General features: G+C 58.6%; 5 protein-coding genes across 5 annotated transcripts; 2 read left to right on the forward strand and 3 right to left on the reverse strand.

The window, feature by feature from the left end:
• Positions 1–261: 261 nt before the first annotated feature.
• Positions 262–2136, reverse strand: THITE_68287 (uncharacterized protein; the record flags this gene model as incomplete). Its single annotated transcript, XM_003651690.1, has 4 exons — positions 262–1157; positions 1212–1401; positions 1471–1641; positions 1702–2136. 4 exons carry the CDS (start codon positions 2131–2133, stop codon positions 262–264), a joined length of 1689 nt encoding a protein of 562 aa, XP_003651738.1.
• Positions 2137–2706: 570 nt separating this feature from the next.
• Positions 2707–3983, forward strand: THITE_2112352 (uncharacterized protein). Its single transcript, XM_003651691.1, has 5 exons — positions 2707–2937; positions 3054–3215; positions 3305–3414; positions 3477–3594; positions 3720–3983. Exons 1-5 carry the CDS (start codon positions 2895–2897, stop codon positions 3776–3778), a joined length of 492 nt encoding a protein of 163 aa, XP_003651739.1. The 5' UTR covers positions 2707–2894; the 3' UTR covers positions 3779–3983.
• Positions 3984–4188: 205 nt separating this feature from the next.
• On the reverse strand, positions 4189–5837 carry THITE_2143130 (uncharacterized protein; the record flags this gene model as incomplete). Its single annotated transcript, XM_003651692.1, has 4 exons — positions 4189–4720; positions 4776–5063; positions 5117–5712; positions 5769–5837. The coding sequence occupies 4 exons, from the start codon at positions 5835–5837 to the stop codon at positions 4189–4191; spliced, it is 1485 nt and encodes a 494-aa protein (XP_003651740.1).
• A 2087-nt stretch (positions 5838–7924) lies between these two features.
• THITE_2112355 (uncharacterized protein) lies at positions 7925–10511 on the forward strand. Its single transcript, XM_003651693.1, has 2 exons — positions 7925–8452; positions 8518–10511. The coding sequence occupies exons 1-2, from the start codon at positions 8048–8050 to the stop codon at positions 10456–10458; spliced, it is 2346 nt and encodes a 781-aa protein (XP_003651741.1). The 5' UTR covers positions 7925–8047; the 3' UTR covers positions 10459–10511.
• A 35-nt stretch (positions 10512–10546) lies between these two features.
• THITE_2112358 (uncharacterized protein) lies at positions 10547–12443 on the reverse strand. Its single transcript, XM_003651694.1, has 3 exons — positions 11479–12443; positions 10789–11404; positions 10547–10720 (listed from the first exon to the last, which is right to left on the reverse strand). Exons 1-3 carry the CDS (start codon positions 12268–12270, stop codon positions 10635–10637), a joined length of 1494 nt encoding a protein of 497 aa, XP_003651742.1. The 5' UTR covers positions 12271–12443; the 3' UTR covers positions 10547–10634.
• Positions 12444–13776: the final 1333 nt, after the last annotated feature.

Genomic DNA, 13776 nt, shown 5'->3' on the forward strand with positions numbered 1-13776 from the left:
AACCTGTGACAAAGCGGCCTTCGTCCTCTGTCGGTTGCTCGGATTTCTTAGACCGAAAGTATGCCACGCCGCCTGTTTGGCCGGTTGATACAGAGACAGGCGCCCCTCAAGAACACACGCCGGATAACGAAGGCCTTCCACGAATGGCTAACCCGGCCAAGGAGCGCGTGAAGTCGCTGCGGAGCCGTACCATCAGCACGGCAAATGGAAGTTCAACCCGTCCTAGAAAACGGTGATGCATGTATGTGCATCCTCCCTTATTTATTTCCTAATCAGGCCCTTTCCCCTCAACGTCGCCTCCAAGATCTCGATCGCAAAGGACGCGAGCGAGTTGACAGGGCTTAGCACCTGACGTTCAAAGAAGGCAGCTCCATCCGGGTCCTCGGGATCCGTCGCCCACGCTCGAACCAAGGCCGACTCCTGATCCCGTCCCTCCAGGCTCTCGACGTCTTCAAGCATCGACTTTGCTTGCTTCAGCACGTCCCAATCCTCTGCCGCGCCGATGGAGCCATGGTGGACAGCAAGACGCAGCAGAGCTTCGCACATGCTGACCTGATCAGCCATGGCCAGGGTTCCTACGACACCCTCATGCGAGCACCTCGTCGCGAGGGCGCCGCTCGCCGTGAGCTCCCCCGTCACTGCTAACAATTTGACGACGGCCACGATGCTCTTGATCCTCGCAGGCATGAACGGTGCTACCAGCTTGAAAGGATCGCACTGAGTGCAGAGGAAACAGAGCAGGGGGAGCGCATAGACGACCATCTTGTAGCTCGTCTGCCAGCAGGTTGCCAGTTCGAGAATGGTTGTTGGTAAAGGCTCCACCGCCCACAGTTTGGCTTCGATGAGTGGCCTGCACAGCTCCCACCGGGCGCGGGCGAGGTTCGTGTGTTCCTCCTCGTCATCCCCTTTCGGCTTGTCGAGTTTTTGCCATCTGTTGTAGATAGCCTCGATCTCGCCTTTGGACACCCTCGACCGGTCAACTGGCGGGCTTCGCAGCTTCGACAGATCCGGCTGGAGACTAAATGAGTTCAGGGGTATGTCGGGCGAAGTTTGGCAAACCTCGTAGACATCGAGATCATCCCTGCAGCGGGGACAGTCGCAGCGGAAATGGTACAGTCGAAGTGCTTCTTGTCGAGCCGACTTGGGCAGAGCGTTGTCTTCAAGCAAAGTTAGCAACCCGCTACTCGTCCTGATGTTGAATGTCAACATACCAATGTACGAAATGGTGATTTCCTCCCCCTCTTGAATCGGGCGCTCAGCCCTCAACACAGCTGTTCTCCTGTCGAACCCGATGAACGCGTTCGGCACACAAGAATGATTGACCATGGCCAGCCCGACATCCAAGAAGATGCCCGAAAGGCCCGTGTCCGCGTCCAACCGGTTGAACGCATTCGTTTGTATCTGCATCTCATCAGCACCTCTCCGCCTCCTCCAGCCTGGACAGCCTCTCAACCTAACAGAGAAACCCACCTTACACAGCACCTCCCTCGCCTTCTCAAGCGTCTCCTCCGACTCCAACAGGCCAGCATACACCGCCGCGGCCGCAGCCTGCAGCTCAAAGTCCCGCCACAGCGCCTCATCCGCCCTGAACCCCTCCACGTTCCCCTCCAGCGCCCATGCGCCTCCGCCGCCGCCGAACGCCTCCGTCGCCGCCGCGTCCCCGCCCTTGAGCAGCATCAGCACCTGCGCGACCGCCCGCACCGGCGTCGGCAGCCACTCCTTGCCCGCGCTCTCGCGCACGCGCGAAAACATCTTGCACTCGGCCCTGTGCACGGCCCGCCAGTGGGCGCGCTGGCACGCCGCGCCGCAGTAGACCGCCGCTTTGCAGGCCGTGCAGGCGCGCAGGGGGGTGCCGTTGCTGCTGCTGCTACCGTCGCCGCTGCTGCTGTTGTTTTTGTTGTTGTCGGTGGTGGAAGAGGAAGATGAGGAGGCACCCACGCGGAGGCAGTAGTTGCAGGTTGTGCGCATGGTGGCGCCGTCCGGGAGGGCGAGGAGTGGGTTGGAGAAGGTCGCTATGGGGGTGCCAGGGGCGAAGGCGCGGGTGGCGATAAGGGAGCGGCGTTTGCTGCCGGGGCTGGGCGACGTAGTGTGGTCATGGTGGACGCGGACACCGGGGGGTAGTTGAGGGGGCATAGCTGCAGTGAGTGAGAAGGGGTTGTGAAAGGCAGAGGGTGCCTGATCAAATTACTTGGCTGTGTGGAATTGGGGATTGGGAGTGGGATGGCGGCCACAAAATATATGTAAGAGTCAAGCGTCCTAGGACTGCAAGCCCAGTTCGTTGGTAAGTGGTAGGCAACAGCAAGCTGGGTGAGAGCTGTGCTGTGAAGCAACGGAGTTTGTTTGAGGCCAAACCGCTGTAGGCAACAACTCAAGGGTTTATTCAACTAACGAGGCATCTCTGTGAGCGAAGGAAGGTCCCTCCCTGACTTAAATCCGCAGCCTGCGTGAACCGTGAAGTCCCTCATACTTCTAGCGAATATTTTTAGGCGCAATATCTTTAGGATACTGAGTAACATAAACGTACTTTATGAATACTGGATTTGCTCGTGGTTTCAACAGCAAACAGTCGCTGCCATCGAGTCTGCCAAAAGTTGATTGACGGCTGAGGGGAGCTAAGAGCAAACGGTGTCCCCCGGTTTCTGCACAACCCCACCAAGTGTGACGTCCCAATTTGCGCTGCAACCCCGCGGAGCTTCAGAAAGAGCCCCCACATCCGCACAGCGCAACCGTCCTTAGCGGGGCAGCGGCACTACGCCTCGTTTCTCTCAAAGCATTGGTTGGGGCTTAATCCGTGCCTGGCTTGGCGAGTGCATCGAGTCCTACGGCCCAACCGCAGGACTGTAATACTCTCAGTCCTATCCTTCAGAAGTCAGCCGGTGCTGCTCAAAATCGAAATGGCCAGCCGCGGGAGTCAACAACAGCAACAAGGAGAGGCAGGTCAGTCGGTCGGTCCCGAGCCATCACTCAACTCTAAGCCACTGAAAGATGGCCATCCCCCGCTCGAGCGATACACGCGAGCCATGACACGACACGAGGCACTGACAGCGTCGCAGTCGATCTCGCCTCCCTCAGCGCCCAGCAACTCAGCGCAGTCAAGAAGCAGCTCGACGGGGAGGTAGAGCACCTGTCGGCCTCATACGCCCAGCTCGCCGCTGCCCAGGCCAAGTTCAAGGAGTGCCTGCGGATAGTCAAGTCGGGCTCCTCGGCCCTTGACAGTGCGTTCGCTCTCACCCTCCTCCCGGACAGTCAGACAGAGCCCGAAAAGGGCCGACCGACAGGCCGACCGACTGACAGCCACCCGCAGAAGACAAGCCCATCCTGGTCCCGCTCACCAACTCCCTCTATGTCAAGGGCCAGCTTTCCGACCCGGACAGGGTGCTCGTCGACGTCGGGACGGGCTACTACGTAGAAAAGGTGACCACATTCCTCTCCCCCCCGTATACGCTCAACTGACCCATCTTCCCATCCCCACGCAGGACACCAAATCCGCAGCAGAGTTCTATGATGCCAAGATCAAGGAACTGGCCGGCAACATCCAGGGGCTCGAGGGCATCGTGCAGGCAAAGACCAACAACCTGCGCGTGGTGGAAGAAGGTCAGTTTTTATTCCTTCATTTCCCTCCCCTCCTTCCCCTCTTCCTCTTGGCTTTTGGCCTCTCTCCTTCCCAGTCCAATGACACACAAATACTTCCAAGATGCTGATGACAACCCATTCAATAGTTTTACGCCAAAAAGTGTTGGCCCAAGGGTTGGGCGCGGGAGGACAGCCTGCATCATGACATAACAAAGCCAGCATGGCACAACGATCATATAGCACAATCTATGCTGCATAAACCATCCATCCTTGCCCAAACCGTCAAAGCTCATGCGCATGCTCACTGTCACGGCTGTTGTGGGCCCAGGAGTTTTTTTTTTTTTTTTTTTTTTTTTTTTTTTTTTTTTTTTTTTTTTTTTTTGTAAGGGTTTTCTTGTTCTCGACCTGCCAAATAGCGATCCTTCACCAAGCACATTGCCCATACATCTCATTGAAAACCTGTGAGCATTCCCAAGTGCCGTACCATACAACGCAACGATGGATGAAATAGCAAAGTCATCGCAAAGAACCCAGAACGCGAACACAACACGCAGAGGAAGAAAAGTGTCCGTGAGAACCAACCCGCCCGCCCATCTTCATCACAAGCGCTCAGCTTCACATCGTACCCGAAGATCCCTTGCCGTCCACCGATTCATCGAGCACAGACCGGATCCACTTGATCCATAGGAGCAAGTGCTCCATCGGCTGCGCCGCCTGGCCGGGCAGCTCGCCCGGCGCCGTTTCTCCGTCAGATTGCCGCAAAAATTGCTCGGAAAAGCTGTCGTTCCACTGCCGCGGCGGCAGCGCACCCGCCCGCATGTCTTCGTCCCAGTCTTCGCTATAGAGCGCCACCGTGCCCCTCGCGCCCGGTGCCACTGCCGACTTCTGCTGGCCCATCTCACGAAACAAGTTAATCTCCACCACGTATCTCATGCTGAGCATGTACCGCCACGTTTCTTTGCTGTAGACCTTTGTCACGTCGTGACGCGAGAGGAATTGGGGAGAAATAGTGACATCAGGGAAATCGTCTCGGAGCGCATCTCCCTTGAATCGAAGATTCCGCTCCAGTTCCTGAACCGTGAAAGGAGCTGAATTCTTGACATCGTCGGCGATTCTGTGGCGAATTTCAAGCGCCCAGTCGTGGAGACTATTCTTGAGGTTAATTGCTGGCGCCTATAGAAAAAGAGCATGCCGTGTCTTACCCCTCTGGACACGCGGTGGCGATTTCCGCCTTTTTCGGCTGCTTCTCTTGCAGCGAGGTTTTGAATGGACCAAGAGTGAATTGGCGAGATTCCTTCGTACTCTCTTTCCAATTTCCCTGGGCTTGGACGGGCTCCAGGGTCGATTCAACACGCAAGTTTTTGGTCTCCACAATGAGAGAGTGGGCATGCTCCAGCTCTAGCTCGAGGTACTCTCGCACCGATTCAGGAAGCTCCATGTTAGAGGATGTAAGACGGCCCCTGAGAGTCTTTACGGAGATCTCATTGAGTCTGGAGGCGCGTTAGTGAAGCTGGTGAAGGAAGTGGGCAAACGGGGAACCCACGTGAGTTCCATGTGGGCTGTGCCTCTGCCTCCAGCGCGGTGGACCAGATTTGTTAACTCGGCGAAGTTGTAATCGGTCTTGTTCTTCGGCCATTCGTCGAGAACAAGGGTGCCAAAAAGTACCCTCATGCGCATGCCATTCGGGTTCTGTCTGAGGATCTTAGCAGTGAGATCCAGGCTCCGTGTCAGCTCGTCCCTGTACTCGAGCTCGACTGCCGCAACGTCATCTGTGTTGACAGGCTTGAGGCCAGTGGTTTCTTGCGCAACGACGCGCCGGCCAATGGTGCCCTCTTTGTGCTGGAGGACTGCAGTGAAGTACGATTTGCCGGCCTTCGGGGGATGGACCATCAGTTGGGTGCGCCACACGGCCTCTTCACCGGGCTGGTATAACAGTCGCTCCCGAAGCACAGCAATGGCGTCTTTAGCCGCTGGTCTGTGGGTGGCTTTGACGGTGACCGTGACGAACGAGTCACTCTCCTCGGCGTCGATCTTCACCTTGTGGTCTTTGGCGACCCGCGAAAGCAAGGCCCTGGTGTCGACATCTGAGGGGTCGACATCTTTGAAGCCGCGCCCATGCGCCGGCAAGACGATGTGGACCTGCAGATCTTAGGCAACCAATCCAGCTTGCAATCGATGCTGGCGATCAGACTCACCGTCACAACCAGCTTGGGCGGGGGCTTTGCCAGGACCTGGTCGGCCCCAGAATTGAAGATCTTCCTCATCGCGGCAGCCTGTGTTCTGTCAATCGGCACCTCAAGCCGGGGTTGCTGAGGCTGTTTCTGTGGAGGCGCAGGAATGTGCGGCGGTGATCCCCGGATGAGTTTCGAGGCTGGCTGTCGGGTTGGGGTCTCGCTGTTCGATAATATCAGCATCCCAAAACATAACCAGATGATTGATTGAGAAGCCTGATTAAGAGGCCACTTACCTGACCCCGGCGGGAGGACTGGCCGCTGGCACTGGATTTCTAGATTACCCAAAACACAGGTTAGACTCGAAATTCGAACCAACTCGGAAGGCGCTTGAGCAAGCCACCTCCAGCAGAAAGAGGCACGCGGTGGAATATGTGTTCAAGATTCGGATGCGCAATGAAAACCTGGAAGGAGGAGGAAATAAGGGAAAAGCGGGACCAGGCACGTAGCGAATGCGTTGGTCGACTCGTGCTCGCCTCGAGTGAGAAGCCGCGGGCTGGTTGGGCGGGGCGAAGTCAGGAAGGAGCAGCTGGTCGCCTCCCGCTCCAGGCAACAGCTTCATGAAGATGGCTGGCCAGAGGTGCCCGAGCCAAACATGTGCGATGTCGGAGCATTTGCCCAGATAATGTGCGAGTTAGGCGGGTAGCGGGTACTTGATCTGGAGCGTGGTGTTGACCGTCGTCCCTTCGCCTCGAGCCCGTGGATAGCTTTGAAGACGTCGCTAGAGAGCAACCGTGACGAGAGTCTGGAGGAAATTCCAGGGAATAAAATTGGGTCCGGGAAAACAAAAACAAACGATAAAAAGATGCGAAATTGAGAGAAGCTTACCCGGACGCGGTCGGATCCGGGGCAGAAGAGGGCCCCGCCGCCGCTCCTTTCTGGGCCTGCTGCCCCCCCCGGCGATTGCGCTTGCCCTTCGCCCACTTCCTGGGCATCTTGGATATTTTCTGTTTGCTATGGTTGTGTCAGTGGCGATGATATTCTCCTGTTGCTGCCGTCGTCGCGAGGTGGGCGGGGGGCTTACATTTCTGCGGTCGCTCTTCCGCTTGTTGGAGGTCGGAGGAAAATCGAAACCCCCAAAGATGGGAGAGAGTAAATAGGTAGGCCATGGAGATCGGAAATGAAAATGGAACAATTATCGGCCCGACCAGTGCAAGTTCGGACGGTGTTCCAGAATTGGTGAAGTGTTGGGACGGAAACCAGAACTGGGGAGCAGGAAGGTGAAGGTGGTGGTTGGAAGTTCAAGTCCATGTGAGCTGAACCAGGTCCAAGGATATCGCAACCTTGGCGGCTTGAAGATTTCTGAACCTTGTAACTCGGAAATCAGAACTACTATCTACGATTCTAAGATAGGGAAAAGCGGAGCCTTGAGAAACCGGGCCCGGGGTAAAGCACCAGGGCGGAACTGGGCGGAACTGGGCGGAACTCAGTGACTGCGAATCTCAACAGTCCAACTGCTACTGGCAGTTCTGCGATACAAATACAAGAACGGATTGGCAATTGCTAGCCTAACAAGCAGCTCAGTGCTCGCCCTTGTTATCTACCAGAACTGAGTATAGGAGCACTGCAAAGGTTTTGTATTCTGTGAAAGGCAGCACCCGCCCCCTGGGCACTCAGCTCTCGAGCCCTTGGCCGTCTGGCTAAGTGCTTAACAACACGGCTAATCCAAGATGATGACCAGAATCCAGAGAGCTAGGAAATCAGAAATCACGAGTATGTTTTGTGCATGCAAGAGACGCACGCACTTCACCATAACTTGCCCCCTTATTCTTTGTTTTGTTTACTTCCATATGTAGTTGTTAGTGTTCCATATGTAGTTGTTAGTGCTCTGAGTTTGCATGGCAAACTGTGATGCAGCTTTCCTTCCGAATAAAGAAGACATCACACAATAGAAGCAATTCAGAACATCACTTGCACCAGTGTGGCTGCTTGACAGAGAGGCGAAGCAACAGAGAAGGGTGACATGCCTTGTGTGAAGGGTTGCTAGGAATGGCTAATGGCAGGGCATGGAGTTGGACTGGGGGTAGTTATACGGAATATTCCGTCGGTTCAGGAGCTGCGCCAGGCTACGTGTGTGGACCAAGTCTTGGCACTCTTAATTGACCGACGCGAAAAAGCGCGGCCAAGACGCGTCGAACGCGTCCCTCCACCAATCCAGGACTCGTGAACCACTCTGTTGCCAACTCCCGGTCACCGATTCCCGGAATCGAGTTTCTTGAATTCCAGGCTCTCTAGAACTGACGATGCCGGGCCTCGTCGGGCGTGGGGCTCGAGCAACACGCCACCTCCCCGGCGTCGCCAGGGAAGACTCGGACGATGAGCTCGGGACCGACGACTACCCGTGGGAATGGATCTTCGAGAGGGAAACGGCAGAGCCAGAGGCAGAGGCGGACCCTGCATCAGAGACGGGGAGGAAGCGCAAGCGCTCAACCGCCCAGCGGAACCATATTGTTGGTGCGCGCATGGGCAGCTTCGAGTGCTACCTGGGGGACACCATGCTGCTCAAGGCCGAGGGCGCTAACGAAGCCTGGGTTGGCATAATATGCGACTTTCAGGTCGACGAGGATGGAGAAAAGGCGGCCAATTTCATGTGGTTCTCCTCTGCACAGGAGATCCGCAACCCCAAGAAGAGGACCGATTTCCTCGAGGTGGGTGCATTTCGCGCTTGCTGCAGCATCCTCTGGCTCCGCTGACCGCCTGTCCTCGGGCCTAGAACGAGCTCTACATAACCGCCACGTTCGATGTCAACCCCCTAACAACCATCAACGGGAAAGCCCGTATCATGTCCGAAGCTGCCTTTAAGGCCAAGTACCCGACCGGCAAGGTGCCGCGGAAGGCCAACGAGTACGGCAAGGTGTTTATCTGCCGCAGAGGCTGCAACACACGGACATGCACCTACACAGAAGAGTTTGTCTGGGAGGAAGTGTACCGCGGCCGGGGCGACATCGAGAGCCTGCAAGACTTGGTCCGCCAGGGCACCAAGGCTACCCGCAGGCGGCGAGCGGCGAAGGAAGAACCCTCAGACCAAGACTACAAGCTGACAGCGGACGACGACGACGACCGAGAAGGCGACTACGCCCCCGGAGCACCACGTACCCCAAAAAGAGCACGCACGCGAGACGCCGTCACACCCAGCAGCAGACGCAAGCCGGGCAGCAAACCAGCCACGCCTTCCTCCCACCGCCGGATCATGGTCAAGAAGCATCTCGAATTCACGCCACTCGCAACCCGCGTCCTCTCCCCGCACCACACCCAGTCCTCCCCCTACCAGGTCGCCCGCGCCCAGCTCCACGTCGCCTCCGTCCCCACCAGCCTCCCCTGCCGCGAAGCCGAGTTCAGCCTGGTCTACTCGCACCTCGAAGCCGCCATCACCGACGGCACCGGCACCTGCATCTACATCTCGGGCACGCCCGGCACCGGCAAGACGGCCACGGTCCGCGAAGTGGTCTCGCACCTCGACGCGGCCGTGCGGGCCGACGAGCTCGACGACTTCATCTTCGTCGAGATCAACGGCATGAAGGTGACGGACCCGCACCAGGCGTACTCGCTGCTGTGGGAGGCGCTCAAGGGCCAGCGCGTGTCGCCCGCGCAGGCGCTCGACCTGCTCGAGCGCGAGTTCAGCCACCCGTCGCCGCGGCGCGTGCCCTGCGTCGTGCTGATGGACGAGCTCGACCAGCTCGTGACCCGCAACCAGGGCGTCATGTACAACTTCTTCAACTGGCCCGGCCTGCGCCACAGCCGCCTGATCGTGCTCGCCGTCGCCAACACCATGGACCTGCCCGAGCGCACGCTCAGCAACAAGATCAGCTCGCGCCTGGGCCTGACCCGCATCACCTTCCCGGGGTACAACCACGAGCAGCTGATGCGCATCGTGCAGAGCCGGCTGGAGGGCGTGCCGGGCGACATCGTCGACGCCGACGCGGTGCAGTTTGCCGCGCGGAAGGTCGCGGCCGTGAGCGGCGACGCCAGGCGGGCGCTGGACATCTGCCGGCGGGCCGTCGAGCTGGCCGAGGCGGATGCGAGGAGCAGGGGGGATGACGAGACGGATGCCGCCGTCGTGCCGGACACGCCGAGCAAGAAGAAGAATCCTATTAAGACGGCAGCGGCGGCGGCGGCGGGCGGTGAATGGGGCACTCCGAAGAAGAAGAAGAAAGGCGCGACGGGGAGAGTGACGATCGAGACGGTCCGCCGCGCCATCAGCGAGGCCACGAGCAACCCGCTGCAGCAGTGCCTGCGGACGCTCCCCTTCGCGGCGCGGCTGCTGCTGACGGCGCTTCTGATGCGAACGCAGCGGACGGGGGTGGCAGAGAGCACGTTTGGAGACGTGCTGGAGGAGATGCAGCGGGCTCTGAGACTGGCCGGGGAGAGCAGGCCGTTGGCCCTGCTCGACCGCAAGGCGGTGGGCGGGGTTACGAGCGCAGCCGGGACAGATCCCGGGCTCATGACGTCCGCGCGGGCGAAGAATCATTCGCAGCTGGTGCGGCCTGCTGGTCTGAGTGCCGCGGCCGTGGACCTCGCGGGCGCCGGCATCATCAACTTGGAGGCGCACAAGGCGGATCGGCCGAGTAAGATGCGGCTGGCGGTGGGAGACGAGGAGGTCAGGTTAGCGTTCCGCGACGACCCGGAGATCAAGGCGCTCGGCGTGATTTTGTAGAGATACCCCATATACATCGATCACGGGAATGGAGGATAGAATGGGGATGGGAAACTGAGTGATGAAAGAGACACTCAACTCCCCTCCGAGTCTTGTGACGTGCTCGTTATCCGGTACCGAAGTGCGATAATGTAGAAAGAAATCCAGGTTGACAGCCTGACAGCCCCTCCACTCTCCTAGTATTTCCTCCTCGACAACGTCGGCTTCCATTCGATCGGATGTGATTCCGGCGTTGCATTCGGATCTTCCTTCCAGACTTTGACTGTACCATTTTTAGTCTCAATGCACATGGCATGGCAGACGAAAAGAATAAAAAGATGATGCACTCACTCGTCTTGTCTGCCTCGCCGCATATTAACCTCGCGCCCGACATGTCAAAAATGGAGCTCATGATACCGGCCTCGGCATCAAGCGAGCCGGGTTGCGCCGTCGTGTCCAGAGCCTGGAACCGATATCCGGACTTCCAGTCCCAGAAGCTCATGGAGCCGTTGTCGCCGCCCGAGAAGAAGACGTTCTGGTCGTTCACGGCGAGCGTGTTGATGATGGCGTTGTGCCCCTCGAAGTTCTGCATGAAGGCGCCCTCGGGGCACTTCCACTGCTTGATGCTGCCCGTGCTGCCCGTCGCGAAGGTGAACTCGGTCGGGTGCGTGACCAGCGCGCGCACGCCCTTCTTGTGGTGCGTCAGCACCCCCATCGTCTTGCCCGCCGCCAGGTCCCACATGCGCACGGTCGAGTCCAGGCTGCCGGTGATGACCTGGGGATCGGCCTCCTGGCAGACGAGATCCGCGACGGTGCCGGTGTGGCCCGACAGCACGTGCACGTTGCTCCGGGTGCGCATGTCCCACACCCGCGCGACGCCATCGCGGCCGCCGGTGACGAGCACGTCGAGGGTGGGGTGCAGCTTGAGCGTGTACACGCCAGAGAGATGGCCGTGGTAGTGCCGGATCTGCCGCGACTGAGTTAGCATCCCAAGCGTCTGATAGAGACCCCGTGATATACGAGCCGGTCCGGGCTACTCACCACCTTGTTTGTCTCCAGATCCCAGCACTTGACCATTTTGTCTTCGCCGCAAGAGAACATGTAGGGATGCCTCGGCGACACAGCCAGCCCCCGCACGGTCGAGATATGCCCCGTCAGCGTCAGACGCAGCTGGCCCGACGCCAAATCCCAGATCTTGATGGTGCGGTCGCCCGCGCCCGACGCAAACCACTGGTTGTTCGGCTCGACGGCGAGCGCGCGCACCCAGCCCAGGTGCCCGCTGATGACGCGCTGCAGCTTCCACGGCGGGTGCCAGTCGGGCCGCGGCTGCGCCAGGAGGCTGTCGGGCCGCCGCGCGAGGCTCATGTTCTGCGGCTCGTTGCGCGCCTGCGGTCTCCCTCCAGCAGCGGTCGAGCCGGCGGGCCGGTTCCGAGAGAGGACGAGGGCGCTCGAGTTGGCGCCGGCTGCTGCGCCGGCGGTCTTGCTCGCGGGTATGCCTTCTATCAACTTGCGTGCGTGCTCTTCCGACTCGGATGGCGCTTCCTCGGCGTTGGCCTTCTTCTTGCGCGGACCGGCCGCGGAGAGCTTCTTGGCGATCGCTTCGGGAAGGGTCTGAACATCGCTGTATTCGGCGTGCAGGCGGAGGGAAAGGGCCGTCTTGGTGATGTCGGGTTCTTCGGAAGCCAGGCCAGGGTCGAGCTTTATCCGCTTCCTGGCGGCCGAATCCGGGGCTGTGCTGGTGTAGATGGCTTTCGTCTTGCGCGCGTTGCTGCGGATCAGGGCCTCGAGCCGCGTGACGTCGGCGCCATTGGCGGCCCCCTGTGGTGCTGCCATGGCAGAGAGCATTTCGAGGATCTCTTATGCAAAATGACGGGGTCAACGGCGCAGATTGGCGAGGTCTGTCGTCCAGCTGATGGCGCGGTCCCCTGTCGCGGTTTGATGGTTTGATGATGGCGACAGATCCACTTGCTGCATGTTCGGCGCTCTAAAAGTTTAAGCAGCACCCTGTGGCTGCTGTGAAGCTCGCGCCACAGCTGGGGGTGTAACTTTGTACACTACCTACCTTAGAGTACAGTACAATACATACGGATTACCCAGCACAACAGGTGAGGAGGTAAGGGACCCGCACAGTGTGTCAAGCTCCTGTTAAACCCTGCATTCTGCAGTGAATGCCCAGGGTCGCATGATCCCAGCACGCATCGCTTCTGGAAGGCATCACTTACATGACGTTCAGGCCTAAACGGCTTGAGCAATCTCAGTAAAGGTTGCCAGAATACCTACCTTACGGCCTGCGTTAAATTGGTCGCGTATTACGAAGGCTCTTCGCACCCACAACACAGTCCTCGTCCACTGATGCAGAACAGCACCATGGAAGAAAAAAACAACAAGTACGCCATCCATGCGGCAGCCCGTGAGGGGAACAGTGAGTCTCTTGCTCGTGATGCGCATAAATGCATGGAAATAGCACTGGATATTGTACTAATGCTCTCTTAGTTGCCGTCGTGGAGTCTTTGCTTCATGTTCGTTTCCGTGCCGCCTTTGCCCGCTTCGGTTCTGCTCTATTTCTTGTCTCGGTACTGACGGGGATCAGGCGAACCCAAAGCTTGCCCAACTCAAGGACGATGATGGTCGCCTGCCCATCCACTGGGCCGCTTCCTACAACCAGCCTGAGATTGTCAGCTTGCTGATCAGCCAAAAAGGGTTCGACCCGGATGCTGAAGTGTGTTCTCCTCGACTCAAACCAGGTCACTATGGTCACTATACACCGCTGTCCCGTTTCTGACAACAGACCAGGACGACAGCGGCTGGACGCCCCTTATGATCGCGGCCAGCGTTAAGGACGGCGACAAAGTTGTGGATATCCTGCTCGCTCGGGGCGCGGACGTCAACCAGACGAGTAAGTAAACATTCATCCGTTCTGATCCCATCATCCTCAGCCTGTTTACTAACGCTGCTTCGCCCGGTAGACAACAATGGTCAGGTAAACACAACCACCACTTGGTTTGCCTGTTTCTATCCCACCACTTTTCTAATGCGCAGCACCTCCCTTACAGACAGCCCTGCATTTCCTGGCCTCCAAGGCCAACCTCGACCTGGCCCGCCGGCTGCTTGAGCAGCACACCCCGGCAGCCTCGACGCGTGTGCGCGACAAGCGCGGCCGTACGTCAAATCCTCCTCCGTCCTCACTTTTGAAGCCCCTGATTAGGAGAAGAACTAACCAACGCATCGCGAAAATAAACAGAGTACCCGATCCACCGCGCCGCCGCCGTCGGTTCCGTTCCCATGATCAACCTCCTGATCAAGCACCGCAGCCCGCTCAACGCGACCGACAGCGCCGGC

This window comes from Thermothielavioides terrestris, chromosome 2, assembly GCF_000226115.1.
Source record: "Thermothielavioides terrestris NRRL 8126 chromosome 2, complete sequence".
Classification (NCBI taxonomy): domain Eukaryota; kingdom Fungi; phylum Ascomycota; class Sordariomycetes; order Sordariales; family Chaetomiaceae; genus Thermothielavioides; species Thermothielavioides terrestris.